The sequence below is a fragment of the Castor canadensis genome, chromosome 8, assembly GCF_047511655.1.
Source record: "Castor canadensis chromosome 8, mCasCan1.hap1v2, whole genome shotgun sequence".
In the NCBI taxonomy this organism is placed as follows: Eukaryota; Metazoa; Chordata; class Mammalia; order Rodentia; family Castoridae; genus Castor; species Castor canadensis.
The window spans coordinates 6769635-6782672 of NC_133393.1; the positions used below are offsets into that span (position 1 = coordinate 6769635).

General features: G+C 37.9%; 1 protein-coding gene and 1 pseudogene across 9 annotated transcripts in view; one reads left to right on the top strand and one right to left on the bottom strand.

Annotated features, from left to right (window-relative positions):
* The window catches only part of Pkhd1 (PKHD1 ciliary IPT domain containing fibrocystin/polyductin), a 468594-nt gene that overhangs the window by 189126 nt on the left and 266430 nt on the right, over positions 1 to 13038 (top strand). For all 9 annotated transcript variants that reach the window (XR_012450616.1, XR_012450617.1, XR_012450618.1 and 6 more), the window contains 6 exons: positions 49 to 259; positions 647 to 804; positions 3170 to 3361; positions 6741 to 6866; positions 9288 to 9344; positions 9587 to 9717. Coding sequence is in view for 6 of the 9 variants with exons in the window: in XM_074081972.1 (XP_073938073.1) it covers positions 49 to 259; positions 647 to 804; positions 3170 to 3361; positions 6741 to 6866; positions 9288 to 9344; positions 9587 to 9717 (875 nt within the window). In the remaining 3 variants the exon portion in view is untranslated. The remainder of the gene's footprint in view (positions 1 to 48; positions 260 to 646; positions 805 to 3169; positions 3362 to 6740; positions 6867 to 9287; positions 9345 to 9586; positions 9718 to 13038) is intronic.
* On the bottom strand, positions 9003 to 9115 carry LOC141410586 (small nucleolar RNA SNORA28; annotated as a pseudogene).

A 13038-nucleotide genomic window follows, 5' to 3' on the forward strand; every position in this document is an offset into this window, starting at 1 on the left:
TTATTAACTATTAAGATAACTAAGCATATTTTCTTTGGGTTGCTGTAGGTTCACTACCAGAAGTAATTGTCACCCATCTTCGAGTAGCTGCCCATGCCCAAGACACAGTGTTGGCTCTGGAAGACACTGTGGACTGGTACCCTGGAGATGAAGTTGTCATAATCAGTGGAACAGGTGTTGAAGGTGCCCAACTGATAGAAGAGATTGTCATTGTGGAGACTGTGCACAATGCAGATCTCCATCTGAGGTTCCCATTGAGGTACTGAGTGTCAGTTGGATAAGTCCATAGGGAAGATGGCTCCTTAACTGTGTTGGATTCTGGATATTTGTCTTTCAATGATGTGTTTTATGTTAAATAATGCTAGACATCTCAACAAGAAAATTATAAGCATGAGATGTTTTGAAGATTTCTTAAATCTAAGTTTAAATTTCTCTTATATGACTCTAGTACTTTTGCATTACAGCAAGTGGTCCGTGTAATAGCCAGCATAGTTCCCAATTTTTTAATATACGTATGCACATAGTTTGCTGTTTGATATTTGAGTTTCTAAAGAAAGAGACCTCAAAGGAAGAATAACAATGATTACTAATAAAATTTGTAGTGATGGCCTCAGATATATCTTCCACTTTTTCTTTTTTTTTTCAGATATTCTCACAACTTCACTGAGAACTGGGTGGCTGGAGAACGCCACATTTTAAAGGCCACAGTGGCTCTGCTCAGTAGGAGTATTACCATACAAGGAAATCTCACTAATGAGAGGATAGAGCTCCTCACTTCATGCCAGGAGGTGAATGCTTCACAAGGTAGAGCAGTATTTTGTTAGAAAATCCAATGACTGATAAAGAATTTCTCACTGTCAAACAGTATGCGGTAATCCTATGGTAGACCTTTTTTTTTTTCATTTTTCTTTTATTATTCATATGTGCATACAAGGCTTGGGTCATTTCTCCCCCCTGCCCCCACCCCCTCCCTTACCACCCACTCCTCCTCCTCCCTCTCCCCCCGCTCAATACCCAGCAGAAACTATTTTGCCCTTATTTCTAATTTTGTTGTAGAGAGAGTATAAGCAATAATAGGAAGGAACAAGTAGTAGACCTTTTTAACAATAGAATAAGCTCTTAGTTGTTGGATGTCCATAATACCCTGTAATTTTCAGAATGCTTTTGATAAATTGTTATTTCATCCTTTTCCTGCACTTTTCAAGTCCTTGTAAATGAGATAAACAGAAGAAATAATAGGTTATTTCTCTGGTGAGAGATACTTTTAAAGAATTAAACATAGAGAGCTAAATTATATTTCCAGGTTAGATGTTAGGGTGAAGTCTTAACTTTGATTCTCACGTAGTCCATGATCCCAAAATCATAGGCTCAGAGAGCACATTCTTATTGCTTAGACTTGTACATTCCCCCTCTTTGGGAATTTCCTTTTTTTTTCTGAGTGAACCTCCCATACTTTAGGTAAGTGGTGGGAAAAGTCAATTTGTCTTCTAGTAGGATAGCAGGCACTGAATCACACTGATGTGCCTATTAAACATCTATTTCAGGGATGGTTAGTTTAGTAGGTTATGTTTTGGTTTCCGAGGCTGTAGATTATGAGGCTTTCAAATGTTGTGAAGACATCATTTGTCAACTCTGGTCCAGGGTGGTGTGGGTGTCAAGGATGACTTCCAGGCATAGGCTCTGGATGGATGATGAGACTGAGGAGCAGGTTTTGGTGTGGAGGGTGGTGATCATGAGTTTAATTTTGTTCACATCGAAATTGATGTGAGGCCAGCAACTGAGTAGAGATGTCTTGTAATGTCTGGAACCTGGAAGAATGTTAAGGCTAGAGTTAAAGATTTGAGTAGAATCTGTGTATGGATGTATGTTGGTATAATGTTGCAATGTGGTTGAATGGGGAGTTGTTAGTGATAGAGATGGATCTTGACCTCATTATCCCCCAACCTCAATCATTGATTCACAAATGTGTAAAAAAGAAAAAAAGCTTTGGTAATGGTGGGCTGGAATTGATTGACTGCCAAATTGGAATATGGATTCTAATAAAAAACTTGATAATACTCATCTAGGTTTACTCAGATCATGTTTTGGAAAACCCTGAATTCAATCATGCTACCAGTGAAATCATGCATTGAGGTTCGATCTGTTATAAGTTGCTTAGCTCTTAATGGAAAACATTTCTGATTTCATCATAAATCTTAAATGTAGGTATGATAATCTCAGAATAAATTACTCAGATTTTGTTTGGGGCTGAAGTGTGAGAACAAGCTAGCTAAATCTAAAATACTTAAAAATATGAATCACTGGCACAAAAATCATGACGAAGCATACAAATGTAAAACATCTCTTTATTCACCTGTTATAGATTCATTCTCTAAGTGGTAGCAAAGGACTAGATGCTGAAATTTACTGTGGAATGACATAATATTTTGTACTATTGCTACTTCTTTGGTTCATTAACATGTATAATGATGAATCAATTCAGGAGACAATTTCCTCTCCATTCTGAGGGTTAATTCACACCATCAGTTGTCATGTGCCAACAGAAAATGTTCTGAATCCTGATGTCTTAACACTTTAGCAATTGTAGTTGTGTTAGGTTTAGGTTAGTTGCTATCCTCACTAGTGGCACAGCTGGGAAGGAGAGGTGCAGGGAATGCACAGTTACTTCCCCAAAGGACTTTGCCATTTCGGCAGTGGCATTATTTCTAAGTCCCTAAACTATAGCACTGTGTTAAAGGGGAAACCCTACTGGACAGCTTAAGACTGAAAGGTCTATGACAATTTTCAGTGCTAACATCTTTTACCTGCAATTATCAACCATGAGAATGACATTTTATTGTGTATTCCCTCTAGGGGATCTCTTAGGTAGATAACAACATCTATTTAGGTTGGCTTTGTGGCCTGTAATCTTTTATTTTGTGACAGCAATTAAGATGATTGTTTTGTGAGGGGGTGTCTCTGGAATAATAAAGATAACATCATGTTCTAGCTACAGGATGTTTAATTGGTAATCCACGGAGAGGACTCAAAGTAAAAATGAAGTAAGATTATTAAATGAAATAAGCAATAATGGCTTGTCTTTTGTGCCAACAGTGGCTTGTAAATAGAGATTTTGTCTAGAAATGTGTTCTACGTGCTTTAGACCACTGGACTTCATTGTGTCTTTCAGGTACCCTTAAGGACTGTTTGTATTCTAAGAGTGAGAAGATGCTGGGATCCAGGGATCTTGGAGCTAGAGTCATTGTTCAGTCCTTCCCAGAGGAGCCTAGTCTGGTTCAGCTGAAGGGAGTGCAGTTCCGAGACTTGGGGCAAGCTTTCCATAAACATCTGAGCTCACTTACTCTTGTGGGAACTCTGAGCGGTAAGGGACTTAGACCTCAGACTTCCCAGTTTTCTTTCTTTTCCTATTTTTAAGGCACTGCATGTACAGCCTTATATATGTGGGACTGAGGGACTTGGAATATATGGTAATATAATTCTTTATATTCTAGATAAATAGTGTTTTCCAAACACTGGTATGGCTAAATAATTCACCTGTGGAATTTATTAAAATTCATACCTACAGACTTTACCCTAACTATTTCTGGTGTAATGTGGGACTACAGATCTGAATTTTAAATATGCAAACATTATGATTCTGAAACAAGTAATTTATCCAGTAAAATTAGAGAAGCACTATAAGCACAGCACACATTCCGTGAACCATACAATCCTGTTTTTTGAATCCTGCCTCTCCCATTTATTAGCTTTGAGCCTTCAAACAGTTTTACATTGAATAGTATAAATAATCAGAATATAGAATTTCAGGCACAGCAGAAGGCATTTCTGTGTGAAATTGTCCCACTCTTCTTCCTGGTAAATGGATAAGGATTAGCTAAGATCTAGGTTCTTGTCCTGGGTATATGGAACAGGTATATAGACCTTGGTCAGAGATGAAGATACAGGAAGAGAGCAGGAAGCATAAAATCCAGGTGAGAACCACAAGATCAAAATCAGAAAAAAAGGAATATGGCCAGATGCACTGATAAAAATTCTGAAAACCAAGGTCAGAGAGATGTAGGAGCATCCAGAGTGAAAACTCAATGTCAAAGCTGACCTACAAGAAGCCATGGGTGCAGATGCTAATGAGGACAGCAGCTACATTTCCCAGTGATCCCCCATCCCCCAGCACCATGGACACTCACACATTCACACTTGGGGTGCTCAAGAGTTTCAGGGGCTGATGCCTGACAAAGGACAATAAGAAGACTTTGTGCTACAGATGGCTCTTGAGAGACACCCGAGATTCAATAGGCAGTAACAGAGTGATCTTGAGGTCATTAAAGCAAAATTCCTTGGTAGACAACATTGACATTTCTCTTCACTTTAGATCATTTGCATGGCAAGAATGTCTATCTCAATTTTCCATGTATTTATTTACTTTTTGGTTTATTCTTGCCTTGTAGGGTGATGACTCCTAATATGGCCTGTTGCCTAGTACATGGGGTCGTTTAGTGCCTGTGTGACTTTCTCTCTGGTACTTTGGTCACAAGCTGCTTATAATGCTGGAGAATATTTGATGTGGTGACTGTCTCCAGTAAATGAGAGGGTAGTAGTCACATCTAAGTTAGGAACTGGACATAATGAAAACCTTCCCTTTTTGAAAATTCACTTATTCTACCTCACCCTACTTCTGCTATTGAGTAGATGCACTTTTATATATTTGTATATAGATATTAGTTTCTATTTGAAAAAGGTTTGGGTTCTTGAAAATAACAGTTTCAAAACACTGCGTCAAGATATTGTCCTCTTTAAGTCCCTGTTAAAATGCAAATATGTCTCTCTGCAAATGAGGGGTAATATATTAACCCAGAGGTTAGAGACTTCTGGCATCCTTAGCAAATACTCTTTTATTATTTCATGCCCAGAAGGCCCTCATGCTCTGTGTGGCCCATTGCCATGACCAGTAGAGTTGGAAGGCATTGGAATCTTCACGTGGTACTTTAAAGGGTGTAACAGTTTCTGATCTCCACCCACAAGAGCTATTCAGACGCATCAGTACTTACTGTTGTTCAGGTGGACAACATATTCTGATGGGGCGACAGTATGGGGGAGGTTCAGAGTTAGTGAAGATCTGTAGCAAATAGAATTTCTGAGATAAATGGACATGTTTGGGTTAACTTATTGATGTGGACACTTAATAAGTGGTATGAGGGTCCCTGGCAGCAAGGGAGCTAATCGAAAGAACTGTGGAGATACAATACGGTATGGATGACATTATAGTTGAGAATTTTCTGGATAGTACCAACTTCAAATTTTTCCATAAACCAACTTTTTCAATCTCTCAATAAATGACATCCGTATAGCTATCTTTCTTACTACCTGACAACACCAAGTTCCATTTTTCAGGATTCAGTAATTAAATTATTTAAATAGTAAACTTTTGTTTTTAATGTCAATTTCCTCTATCAGACTGCGAACACAAAAATGCAGAGTCTATTTAATTTTGTTCATCTTTATATCTCCACCCCAGCAAAACGCACAGGCATATACAATCATGCACCACTTAACAATGGGGGTATGTTTTAATAAATGCATCGTTAGGTGATATTGTCATTGGGTGAGCAACATTGAGTATATTTGCACATATCTAGATGGCATAGATGAATCATACCACCTAACTTCTCACACTCAAGAGAGGTAAACATGAGAGATAAGAGGGTACTGCTGGGTAAAACAGCATATTATTTCACAGCAACCTTTTTCATTTTCTAAGTAGGAGTACACTCTAAAATAAGAGTAAGAAGCAGAGAGTTGTAAACACACACACACAATGTATTGTTATCATCATTAAGTACTATACACTGTATATAATTATATGTGATACACTTTTATGCAAGCAGCAGTGCAATCAGTAATCTTTATACCAGCATCACAGCACACAGGTACAGCATAAAGTGCTGTGCTTTGATGCTATGACAGCTACTGTGTGCCCAGGTGATAGGAGTTTCTCACTCCATTGTGATTTTATGGGACCACCATGGTTTATGCGGTCCATTGTGGACAGAAACATTGTTTGTGGTGTGTGACTTATTCACTGACTGATCCAGGTCATATAACATTATTTTAGGGTCATATATAGAGACCAGATACAGAACCAGAGAAATCATTTTCGCAAATGTTCATTTCTTTTAGTATAGTTGAGTATACTTGCCTACTAACTTCATCATATTCAAATGTGAGGTCAACTTTTGAACTTGTTAACCATTTGAAATAAAAGCATCTGGCCATTTTGAGTCAGGAATATCATTGCCTGGAAACTTTAAATATTAATTTACAGCTCAAGAAATAATGACCACACTTTCTGATGTAAGACACAGTTTTCAAACATTGGATATCCAGAAGCAGTGCTGTTCACAGAACTTAATGTCTTTTCTTCCATATTATGATGAAAGTTTATAACAAAGATGGTGGCCGGGTAAAAGTCCTGACTGCTGTGCTGTTTTGTGGCTTGGGCATATCTTCTCCTTTTCAGGTGATTTTCTTTTCTAACACATGATGCTTGGTTTCTAACCTGCTTATCTTTAAAGGCCATTAGTCTGAGTTGCCCAATTTCTTGATTACTGTTTCTAAACTCCTGGGTTTCATTACTGTGTGGGAAAATGCTTTCAGTGATGGCATAGCTTGCTTTGGACATGGTCAGCAAAATCAGGGAAGCTTCTGAGATCTAGCTGTAATTTACCTAATTCTTTCTTACTCAGGTTCTTATGTCCAGGGCTGCACAGTGAGGGACTCCTTCAGCAGAGGCCTCAGCATGTACAGGACTCAGGGTCTGAGAGTGGACAGTAATGTGTTTTACAAGATTTCAGGTCATGCACTGCTGGTGGGTAAGTAAAATGAGCTTGTTTAATTTCTGCATTCTTGAGTAGGACACATAGTTTTTCACAAGAATTATCTGAAAATGTTGACTTTCTGACTTATAAAAACATTGGTCTTCTGATCATTACAAATAAGCTGTAATTTAAAATTTAAACTTAGTCATCATTGATTGGCTTACTACACTTTTCAGTAGGAAACTGATATTTTAAAAGGTTCACTTCATAATGAGAACACATGATAGGTAAAGTTTTAAAATTCACTGCCAGAGCCAGGTGTAGTGGTGCACACCTATAATCCTAGCTAGGTGGGAGGTAGATGTAGGAGGATTGTGATCTGACTCCAGCTCGGCCAAAAAGCATGAGATCGTATTTGAAAAATAAAACAAAAGGGGATGGAGGGCATGGCTCAAGTGGTAGAGTGAAGTACATGAGGCCTTTAGTTCAAACCCCAGTACCAACAAAAAAATTTACTGCAAGAAAATTTCACAGTAATTCTAAGTTGCATGCATATGTCCATGTACGGTCTCAGGTTGTCAAATTTGGATGTTGGCTAAGGATTTAAAAGCCATCAATTCTGTCCTCCACTGTTTCTGTACCTTGCTGAAGAAGACCATGTTTCAGAATCTTCTCATCGATCACCTGCTTCCACCTTTGTTTCCTAATGTTCATTGCAAACCCAGAATTAATCCTATAAGCTCTTCTATTCCATCGTGGACTGCCTCTTCTTAAGACCCTATAAGAGTTTCTTTTGCTGTTAGACTACAATTCTAAAGTTTTAGTTTGGCTAAAAAGGCTCCGTTAAGTGATTGTTCCTCTGTTAGTTTCTGTAAACATGTCTACCTCTTTTTCTTTCCCTGATTACTGTACTGATGCTGATCTAGTTTATATTTTCAAAAGACCACACTTTCTTTTCCTGCAAGGCCTTTGCATAAGTTATTTACCTTGTTCAGGTCTCTCATTCTCCACCTACAAGAGCCTTTCTTCTGAGTTTCTGTTTAAGCTCTTTACTCACCAACCAGCACTTTTTGATTTACAATTACATATCACATTTATGGCCATCTGATTAATGTCATTTATCACCAGATTCCATGAGGACATTATTTCCTTAGCACTTAGCATGTTAACTAGTGCACTGTGAGCCCATTAGTTGAAAGGAATGAACAAATTAATGAGCAAAGGGTCTCTGCTTATATTAGAAAAAAGAAACATATCAGAGATTTTCACTGAAAGTAAGAATATGACTATATTTGTTAGTGTTTTTCATTTAAATGAACTTGGTGATATCAGTGGGAAAATGTATTTTTCTTTTAAGAACAATCTGTTTAGATAAAAGCGACAAAGATTCTAACCCTGAGAGGGAAACTGTTTAGTCAGGGAATACAGAGATCATATGATCTTTTTTAAAAAACAAACTTCAGCTCTAAAAGGCAGAACTAAGATACTTGAGGTGGTGGGGTGCAGAGATATCTTTTGATTAGTAATGGACTTCCGCAGGGAAGTTAGAGTAACAGATGTATGCTTGACTTTCTTTATTCTCACTTCTGTCTGTGTAAGGGAAAGGGTGAAACCTCCAAAAGAAATTGAGGATGGTATCCTAACAATTTTATTTTGGCGGGAAACAATAATGTAAAATCATTATTAATCAGGCAAGAGAAAAAAATCTATAGGAGGAATTCAGTATTTAGTCCTTGGATATTGTGAATTATAGGGTTTTGGCATCTATTGTATTGTAAATGAGGGAATTAAAATATTTGCTTATCAATGAACTATAGATAAAGTACTCTGTCTCATGCCTAAAAATATTTGCAAACCCAGACCTGTGAAGCAACACAGGAAGTTCAGAGAGATGAAGCCATTAAGAGGACTCATCACTCCCTATTGACACCTCTCAAGTGACTCACCGTCATTTGTCTGTGCATACTCTCTCTTCTAGTCCATCCACATTGGGATGAGGGTCCATGGTGCTGTCTAGCCAGTTCATCCAAGACATCTCTGATCTTTTGGAAAAGAGGGGGGCATGGAGTCTGAATACCTAGGGATGAGGCTGGGCTGACACAGGTTGTGAGATAGTCACTCAGACTCTAAGAAGTAAAATGTAAGATCTTCTTCTCTGATTTTTTTTTATTTATTTATTTTTTTTTTTACACTGTTTAAGCCTATATAACGGCTTGTCTCATAGAGGAGAGAACACCGGAATAGGTTAGGCTTCCTTGCTATAGCAAGCTCAAATTGTCTGATTTTTTTTTTAAAGTGAACTTCTGACTCATGATACTCTAGAATTAACAAGTCAACATGATCTGTATCTCTTTGTCTGGTTCATAGGTTAAAAACAAAATCAAAACAATACCCAAAGAAGAAATAGTGTTGTACTGTCCCTTGCTTTCTTGAGTAGAATCAAATGTGCTAAAGTAATATGGTCTTTGTTCTCAGGGATGCACATGGAGATGAGACACCCCTCTTGGGAGACTATTCCTGGAAGAATACATGGTAAATATGCAAATTGGATTTATATATATTACAGCCCATTTATAATTGTCATATATTTTGTATTTAGACCTGATGGCAAAATGTTTGAGCATACAAAATTTCTAAAGACATGTACATATATAGATACATATATATATCTAAATCAAGTATATTATGTGAACTAAGATATGTATTAGTAGAATCAAGGGCTGAGTAATGATTGTGAATCCTCTGGGTTTGATTTATCTTGTTTTTTGAATTAGATTGGTCAGAACAGGGAAATATAATAAGAAACAATGTCATCATCAGTGTTTCTGGTGCCGAGGGGCTCTCCAGTCCTGAGGTGTTAACACCGTCTGGCATCTATGTCCGCACTCCCACCACTGTAATAGAGGTAAGAGCTTCAGTCTCACCAGTGGGGTCAGAGCTGAGGGGCATAAAACTCTCTCCAAAAGTTCCCTGAGAAAGCAGCTTCCGTGATACGGTTTGAATTGTTTGTTTGGTACATATTAGTATCAAGAAATTAATTTATGACTGTGGTAAATAAGCACTCTAGGATAAACTTAATCATCTTTTCTCGGGATTCCCATTAAAAACTCTTTGAAACATCTACATGGAACAAAATAAAGTAGATTTTGATCACTTTCTGGTCATTTATATTAATGTGAACTAAAATATCTCCTTGAATTATCCACTCTGGGTGATGATTTTCATCTCTATTGATTCCAATATGAATTACTTATTACACCTTCCCTATCTTACTGTGTTCACGTGGCCATATTGTACCTTTTAAGAATGTTCAAAACTGCATTGGGAGGCATTTGGTATCATATCAGATTTTAGGAGAATGCGGTATACTTCAATGATAGTGATTTTTTAATCACATTATTTCGTACAACTTAATATTAATTTCTCTTGATAAAATTTAACCACTTCATGAAATTAATTCTTCTGGATAAAGTTTAACCATGGATCTGAGTGGGGAATTGCACCAGAAGAGTGAAAGGCCACTTAGTTTCTCTCTTTCTGGTTATTTTCCCCGATGGGCTGTCTGTGGAAGGGTGTGAGGGCACCACTCTTCTAGGATGTGGTTCTGAGATCATAATATTTACGTGAAGCTTCTGGGGAATCAGAGGATGAGCTGTTTCTCACTGACCATCTGTTTTTAATTATCTTCCACTAAATAACCTCTAATAAAAGTTGTGGTTATCTGTTCAACCCTCCTTAGACTCTTCATTGTGTTTGTTCCAAGTACAGCACTTACACATCATTTTAGGTGCCTAATAGGGATGGGTAATATACCAGTGAGGAAAGGAGGCAGAACTGCACGCATTGTAAGAAACCAACTGTACATGAGTTGCCTTTTACTTGGTCAGGACAGGGTTAGGCCAGCAAGCTTTGGGCTAAAGAATCATTCCTTGGTGTGCTCTCTTGGGTAACATGATCTTGACTACAGTGAGACTCCTACACACAAGTGAACAATCAGGGTTTCCCAGCTTATCTTCCTTCAGGGGACTGGAATATCTCATAATACCTTACTTGAGGGTGGAGCCCTCTGTCCCAGGCAGGTGTCCTGCTCACTGACTGATAGGTGCAGTGGATTAGAGGGCCATGTATAAAGCTGGTGGGTCACTTGAGTCTTTGTAGACTGACCTACAGAACAATACCCAATCAGCAATAGAAAAATGGAATCCATAACTAGCTGTTTGCTCCACCCCACCCCCGATGCCTTTCATTTCTGTTCATTTACTTCCTTTTTTTATATCTACTTCACAAAAATTTTAAAAGATATAATGCATGTGTTTTGAGAAATGTGGTTTTAGGGTGAGTTGGCAGTGCAGATTCATTAGGTATGTTCCTGACATATTTGTCTTTGATGACATTAAAATTCTATAGTTCTCTTATTAGCGTTTTAGGTTTTAGACCCTAGCACAATTGTCTAAAATTCTCAGCAAAAATGCATTGAATATACTAAATGAAGGTATAGTTTCATAACCAAAGAATGGGAATGGAGGGGAGAAACAGGAAAATAAAGAACAGGTTCTAAGACTTCAAAATCATCCTGTGGACTGAAGAATAAGAAGTGTAATCAATGGTGTCTTTTAGATCCTGATGTACTCATCTGTCAGTATTAAATCTTGCAAGGTCCAGCTCAATTTTTCAGCTGTGCCACTGTTTTTCTGCTCTTCTGTGTCTCCATTACTATGGACATAGGTGGTAATTAGACATATGTGGAAAAATCTAAAAGTTATGAGCTTTCCTGTCCCTTGGGGAAGTTCATTTCAGTTATTGAGCAAGTGATAAGTTAATGTTTATTGAGTGTGTTCTGTGTGGATGGTACATGGATTATCTTGAAAATCTATTCTAGAAGAATATATTCTAGAAATACACCTTTGTACCACAGGGATAATATGGAGACTATAAGCAGTAGTGATTTGGATATGTTATGTGTGTAATACACAGCACTTTAAGAGATGCAGTAGAAGGGACCTACCTATTCAGGGTAGTCCTTATCTACAGGAAAGGGAGATTCCTTTCCTCTGAGGAGCAGTTTTCAGGGTAGTGGCTTTTCTATCTTGATATATGACTAGTTCAAGGTTGGATTACCCCTTAAAGGAATTTACTATAGCTTTCTATGTCACTGTATGGCTGTGATTAATTAGGATTATTTTTATTATTTTAAACTTTTAATTTTGAAAAAATTTCAGACTCACAGAAGTTGGAAAAATCTAACAGAGTTCCTGTGTGCCCTTCCCACTTCCTCCAATGATAGTATAACCATGACCATGGTCATAGAATAATATCAAAATCTAGATATTACATTGATGTGGTATTAGTAACTGAACAACAGTTACCATTCAGATTTGAAGGGGGTGGCCCAATCCTCACATTTAGCCAACTAACCAAGAAAGCATAAAATCTCTTTCTCCATACACATCAGATTGTCTATAATCTTTAGCCTGATAGGCAGGGAACAGTTCCTTAAACCTATAAAACAGTTAGTGGCTTTATAATATTCACAAATTGTCTTGACCTAGAGCCTAGGACCAAACTCTCAGCAACAGCCATAAGGAATTCACCTTGGTTCGCAGTCAGGTACCTTTACAGTCCACTCACCTACAACTCTGCACAGTACAAAGGAATTTTAAGGGAGATAACTCTTTTTAGTTTTTTTCACACCCATATGTAGTCTGCTGCAGCTGAGCTAAGTCCAGGGCAGTTTTTCTGAGAAGAAAAATCTGAGTTCTGTTTCTTTCTTTTTTCTTTACCAGTGACAACTTAGGTGTTATAACTGTGATACCCTTGGAGTCTCCAGGGGGCTAAGGTATTTCTTTGTATCCTCCTTTATAGGTTTTTGCCATGCTTTGCAAAAAAAGACTGGTGGTGGATCCTCTATGTATTGCTATAGCTTCATGAGCACTCCATGTTTAGTCTGTCTTCTCTCAACAACTCCAGCCCCTTTCACAGGGGTTCCTCGCAAGTGTCCAGAGGTTCTGTCTTTTTAGAGTATATAACCTTCATGAACTTTTTCTCGGGCTGGAGAGGCTGTACTCAGAAGCAGCAGGGGACAGTCCATGTCCATAGCCCCAGAGTTTCCCATGTTTGTGTAGGTGTTGGAAACTGCCTTTGAGCAGACTCCTATTTAGGATAGTCCGTGAAAAAACCCTCAAGAAGAGCCCTTTGGAGACATCCATTTAATTTTGGGGGAATTTGT